Genomic DNA, 6,521 nt, shown 5'->3' with positions numbered 1-6,521 from the left:
GTACATTTTTATGAATATACATTTTTTTAATTTTCTCGAAAACTTTGCGTGTCATATTGATATAAAAAGTACGTATCGAATATTTTTGAGTGTTAAACAAGAAGAAAAATATTGTACGTGAAACAAAATTTGGTGTCAAATGGAGAGGAATATATATATATATTTTAAATTCACAAAACGCGAGACATCCCCCCCCCCCCTCCGTACATTATTAATATTAACTTTGTCTCAATTGCTTTACGCTTTTTTTAAATGAGAATTTAACATACGATGCGGTGTGTCAATTACAAGGTAAGTAAGTTGAAGAAGTTACTTATTATGGAAAAATGTACAAAAAATAAAAAATATTATTTTCCTTACAAATGAAATAAAAAATGTTCGTTAAAGTTATGTAAACTGGCATATTTTTTTTTTATAATTGCTCAACTCATAGCCTTGTAGATGACTAGCTGTTTTAAATCGTATTTATAACTGTGTAAGATCGAAAACAATGTAACACTTACATCAAGAAAAGTGGAATTTTCATTTGAGTTATGAAGTGGAAATTTTTATTATCATTTACAGGTATTTTAAGCCGCATGAAGAGAGATTGTAAAAAAATTCAAATCTCAACCTCCAGAAACGTAACTCCACAGAGAATTTACGGATACAGATAACGAAATTGAGCTCTTTCCCAAGTGACAACTAACCTCAGTTGGGATAGAGAACTGGAGCTCGCAAGTACGAGATTCAGTATTCTCTGCCTCACTTTAAAATTTTTTTACACGGTGAAATTTTTATCCTTAAAAAATGCAGACTGAAAATGTAAGTTGAAAGAAATAGATTTTTATTTACATTTCAATCTTGAATTCATTGCTTATGCATTTTTTTCTTCCATATTTTAGATATTTAAAATACATTGACGCTACAGTCATCCTCCAAATTTACAATTACGTAGAACGACAAAAATTTTACTTTTTCTTCTACTCAAAGACTGGACTAGGTGACCCTGAAGGATGTTAATGTACTGAAAACGAATCCGCTGTCCAAAATTTTCCTTTATGTCAGGATTTTGAGATATCCCCACACAAAAAATGAAATTTTGTTCTTAAAACTTACATTTGAGTTTTGCACTGAAAAACTATAGCAAAGATCCACCATTAATCTTATTTGTTTTTTTCGCCTTCTTTGCTAGTTTTACAGTTTGAAACACAAATGGTTAATGTGCCACATCTCAGAGAAGAAGAATCGGTTCGGGATGATCCAAAATGTAAATGGAAGGTAAAAAAAGGAGTACTAAACGATGGCGTAAACACTTAAAAAAAATCGCTGGTCGTGTTATATTGTTTCGAATATGGCTGAGAATGGCCATTTTTTCACTTTTGGGACCACATATCTCGAAATCTCGAAATTTTCAGGACATCAAAATCCTTCGAGGTTACCTATTTAAGTATTTGAGTACAATTATTTGTTACGATTTTTCGCTCTTGTGGTTCAGAATAATGTTAGCAATGCTTTGTGATACCCGAGATACACTGTAATACAAATATTTTATTTTTCATGCATTGAAAAAAGAATTCATATTTTATTAAATTTATATTCAAGTTCTTTAAATTAAATAATATCATCTGTGATGAGAATGTAAAAATGAATATATTCTTGATGCACGTATGTAAATTGATTTCGGATGCAACAAAGAATAGCAGGAAAATTACATTGGTTATCTTTTATCTACTCGACGTTTATCCCACATAATTCCTCTGATGAAATGATATACTCTTTGAAGACTGATAGGATTTTTGAAAAATAAAATGTTTACAAAAATAAACGAATACTGGAAAAAAGAACTTAAATTAATTTCTTTATATCCAAATAATTTAATTGATCAACTTTTAAATTAAAATCTTACTTTCAGATAAATAATTATAATTGCTACGACAATTTGTCTTTCGAGCACGGAAATTTAGGACTTGGGCCACCTCCAATATTAAACCCAACCAACTTTTGTGAAGTGAATTTAAAAAATGATAATAAACCAGAAGTAAATAAGGATGAAGCTACTTGGAACAACAGCATTGAATTTTTAATGTCATGTGTCGCTTTATCTGTTGGTTTTGGAAATATTTGGCGATTTCCGTTCACTGCCTATGAAAATGGAGGAGGAGCATTTTTAATTCCATATGTTATTTTATTGGTTCTTGTGGGAAAACCGTTTTATTACCTTGAGATGATTATTGGTCAATTTTCTGGAAAATCGTCTATAAAAGTGTGGAGCATTTCATCCGGATTTTCAGGTACAAATGACTAAAAACATTAATTTATAAGAAATATCATTTTTTATTTAGCTGCGTTTTTAAAGATGCAATGCAAACATTAAGTGACGTAGTATAAGCATAGGAAAAAAGTAGACGATCAATATTATCCTCTTATAATGGCATATTGCTGACCTGCTCATCATATTTGTCGCTATCTTTGTTTCACTTGTTGAGAATGATAAGTTATACAGAATTACACGAATTACGTTCGACCTTATCATTCATCGACTTGTCATTTTTTACGCATATCTCGTCATCAGACCGGTATAAAAGGTGCACAAGTGTCAATTTTGTAAGGTCCATGTAATTAGAATTTTCTAATCGTCTTTCAACAATAGATATATTTTTACATTTTAAATCAGGACTTCAATTAGGGCTAATTTTCAATGTAGATGAAATCATTTTTAAAAAGCCTTTTCATATATATGTACAATTGTACATTATACGAGTACATATCTCGGACTTGAGAAATTCAACAGCTGATGAAATAATACCTGCCCGTGCATCAGAATATAATGATCGTTGAGATAAAAAGCCAAAAGTATGAAAAAGAAGAAGAACAGTTCAAAGACCCGCAATTTACCGTAAAGGCCATTGAAGCCGACCCCGAAACCACTAGTAAATCGCGGCCCCAGTGTACCAGAAATAGATTACGTTGCATCACCTCGAAAAAACTATTTTTGAAAATGCTCCTCAAATTAAAATTTAAAAGCGTTATTGCTTTTCTTATGCTCTTTATTTTTAATAGTCCTGGAGTGCTAAGTTAAAAAGATGAATGAAGCATCTCATCAAGTACAGTATTGATAGTGAAGATGCAAATCCAAAATTTTTCAAAGTGTAAACTTCGAAAATCTAAAAGTAGTGCTGGTTTGTGCTAGGTGTCCAAAACAAATATTTTCCCATATACTTTTTATTTAGCTTCATACTTTTTCATTCAACTCTAGTTCTTTTTTTCCTCAAAATAATTTTTAAAATCCAAAATTTTTCAATATGTGAATTTTGAAAATCTGAAAGTTGTGCTGGGTTGTGCAAGGCGTCCAAAACCAATATTGTTACAATACACTTTTTACTCAGGTCTATACTTTTTGGTGAAATACTTTTTTTTCATCAAAATAATTTTTTAAATCCGAAATATTTCGAACTACGAATTTCAAAAATCTAACAGTTGTGCTGGGTCCTGCTAGGCGTCCAAAGAAATTATTGGGCTTTGCGAGTTTGTGGCGTTCAATAAAAACTTTTCTTGCAGTTTCTTAAATAAGAATTGTTTCTCATACATAAAATATTACTTCTTACTGACAACCAGAAGTTTATATAAAATATTTAGACAATTTATTATTGTTTTAGCCATTTTCTCTCAGAATGGATTTAAAAAGTCGCAATCTTTCTGAATTTTTCGACTTATTTTCAACTAATTTTCAACTTTTCAATTGGGGCGCGGTAATAACTAATTAAATTTATCATAAATAATTACTTTAACAATTTATTTATAATGGTAATAATATTCTCACAGAACAATGCTAGAAAGTTGCAGTTTTTTCTAAAATTTGTCACCTTTCTTAGAATTTTTAATTGCATAGAATGGAGGATATAATTAATTCAAGCTAAAGTAATAATTACCTAAGGAGCTATTATTATTTTTTATAACATTCTCTTTGAATAGTGAGGGAAATTTACAGTTTTTCTGAAATATTCAATTTTTTGTTTACTTTTCACGCAGACTGAATAATTTAGTGAAATTTAACAAGTGTAAAAAATTTTGGATTTAAACATTATTTTGGGGGAAAAAATAGTTTCTTAACAAAAAATATAGTCCTAAGTAAAAAGTATATAGGACAATATTTTGTGTGCACGCCTATAACATAGCACAACTTTTAATCCTGTAATCCTGTAATTAAATGAAAAAGCCAAAAATAAGCTTAATTTACGGTCATTTTATGATGAGTGTTTTTTTTCTGCAACCATTTATTTTGGTAATAAAAGATGCAATATTATAATCTAAAGCGAGTACTCTGTTCAGCTAAATATAGTCCAAAAAAAACGATTTTGCCAAATAATCAATACTTTTTCACGAGCGAATACAATAAGAAAATGATTAATTGGGTGTCTTAGAGTGTGTATTTTAATGATACTTTCATTATTGTATTTTAGATTTTATACTTAGTTTTATTATAATTCACTATTTATGGTAAAAAATGTATGGCGAACCTTGAAAATTGGTGCATTGATCGCCGGATTAACTGAGGAATGGGAAAAGGTGTCGCTGCATTTCTTATGCTCACAGATGTGTCAAGTTTTTAATACTTCAAATATTATTCAGCTTGAAATTATTAAAGCTTGAAGTCTCAAAGAGAATCTCTTATTTTAAATTCAACAACTGCATATCAAAATATAAAGTATTATTTAGTTAAGATTTAATATAATTACATAGGTGTTGGATGGGCTCAATTGTGTTCGACAGTAGCATTAGCCACTTATTATTCTTCGCTTATGGCACTAACTCTTTTTTACTTAATCGTCTCATTTTCATCGGAATTACCATGGGCAAAATGCAAACATGAATGGGGCGATCACTGCGTTGATTCTGGATCCAAAAAGGATAACTTCAACAATGAGAGTAATGAATTTTTCGAAGTAGAAGGCAAAAGAAGTTCCGCTGAGTTGTACTTTACGTAAGCATGATAAAAATAATAATAATTCTCAATTCCACACAATTCTTAGATTAATTTCTGAAACACGCACCAGAAGATGATGGTTGTTTCTATAAGTGTTAACTACTACATACTCATAAATTTAATAACTTCTCTCAATATTATTGTCTTTTATAAATAAATATTAAAATTAATTAATCATAAATAGCGTTGATTTACAGGGAAGTTGTTTTGAAAGAAAAAGAATCAATTGACGATGGAATTGGTTACCCAAATTGGAAATTGGCACTCTGTCTTCTTGGAAGTTGGATGAGTGTTTGCCTCGTTCTTTCAAACGGAATGAAAAGCTCAGGAAAAGCCTCTTATTTTCTTGCAATTTTTCCATATGTGATTCTTATAGCTTTACTTTTGAGGGCTGTAACCTTGAAAAATGCTTTAAAAGGAATTATATTTTTTATAAAACCTGATTGGTCTAAACTTTTGGAACCAAGTGTTTGGTATGCTGCAGTCACCCAGTGTTTTTTTTCTCTTTCGGTTTGCTTCGGTGCCATAATCACATATTCTGCACATAATGAATTCAGACACAATATCTACAGGTATATTTCTTATTAAATTATTAATTGTTAAGTTATGCAACTATTTAAATCGCATCTTTACTATTTAATTAATAACTTTTATTACTATATACAGAAAGATTTTTATACTTAATTGATAATGTTATCATTTTATTTTGTAGTTATTACCATAATTTCTATTACTTAATCTCTCTGACGACAAAGTATCACGTGTTTATAAAATGTTAATTAAAATGATAATTGGATATTAATCAATTAGTTATGAGAAATATGTTTAAGAATTAAATTTCTAGTATAGAACGCATAATTTTGTCATTATGATTTGTTTTAAATTGCATTTTTTAATTCAAGAGACGTTATGATTATAACTACTTTGGATACGATAACGAGTCTGATTGCTGGCTGCACGATTTTTGGAATTTTAGGAAATCTTGCTTATGAAATGGGAACTGATGATATTAAATCAGTAGTTCGTGCTGGAACAGGATTGGCATTTGTCTCCTACCCTGATGCAATTGCAAAGTTTTCATTTGTACCTCAGGTAAACAAATTTCAGAGAAGGATAATATTTTATAAATTTCTACGAAATCTAATGAAATTTAAAAAATTTCAGTTATTTTCTGTTCTCTTCTTTGTAATGATGTTCGTTTTGGGAATTGGAAGCTGTGTCGGAATGACAGCGAGTATCATTAATGGAATGAGAGAACAGTTTCCACAGTTAAAACACTGGCAAATTCTTTATCCATTCTGCCTTTTTGGATTTTTGATGGGCCTAGTCTACGTAACACCTGTAAGTTTCTAACTTGTTTTCATTATTTTAACCCAGTCAAATATTCGAATCCAAATTTAAATAATAATTAGGAAATAAGTGTAGATATTCAATTTATTATAAGGATTATTATCATACAGTCTGTCAAGTTAAAGCGTGGGTAACTTTTTTGGTAAAATATTTTATTTAAACGCATGTTTCTACATGGAATTACATTTGTCAAGGTATCGAGCAA

At 29.8% G+C, this 6,521-nt stretch overlaps 1 protein-coding gene across 1 annotated transcript in view; it reads left to right on the top strand.

The window, feature by feature from the left end:
* The first annotated feature begins 709 nt into the window (after nt 1-709).
* LOC117171234 (sodium-dependent nutrient amino acid transporter 1-like) overlaps nt 710-6,521 on the top strand; it is an 11,203-nt gene continuing 5,391 nt past the window's right edge. Inside the window, exons 1-6 of the mRNA XM_033358338.1 lie at nt 710-804; nt 1,895-2,273; nt 4,723-4,963; nt 5,164-5,538; nt 5,869-6,058; nt 6,131-6,307. Of these exons, the coding sequence (XP_033214229.1) occupies nt 790-804; nt 1,895-2,273; nt 4,723-4,963; nt 5,164-5,538; nt 5,869-6,058; nt 6,131-6,307 (1,377 nt within the window). The 5' untranslated portion in view covers nt 710-789. The remainder of the gene's footprint in view (nt 805-1,894; nt 2,274-4,722; nt 4,964-5,163; nt 5,539-5,868; nt 6,059-6,130; nt 6,308-6,521) is intronic.

Source organism: Belonocnema kinseyi, chromosome 4 (assembly GCF_010883055.1).
Source record: "Belonocnema kinseyi isolate 2016_QV_RU_SX_M_011 chromosome 4, B_treatae_v1, whole genome shotgun sequence".
Classification (NCBI taxonomy): Eukaryota; Metazoa; Arthropoda; class Insecta; order Hymenoptera; family Cynipidae; genus Belonocnema; species Belonocnema kinseyi.
Note: the sequence above shows the minus strand (reverse complement) of the source record. Positions and strands in the feature narration are given on the sequence as shown.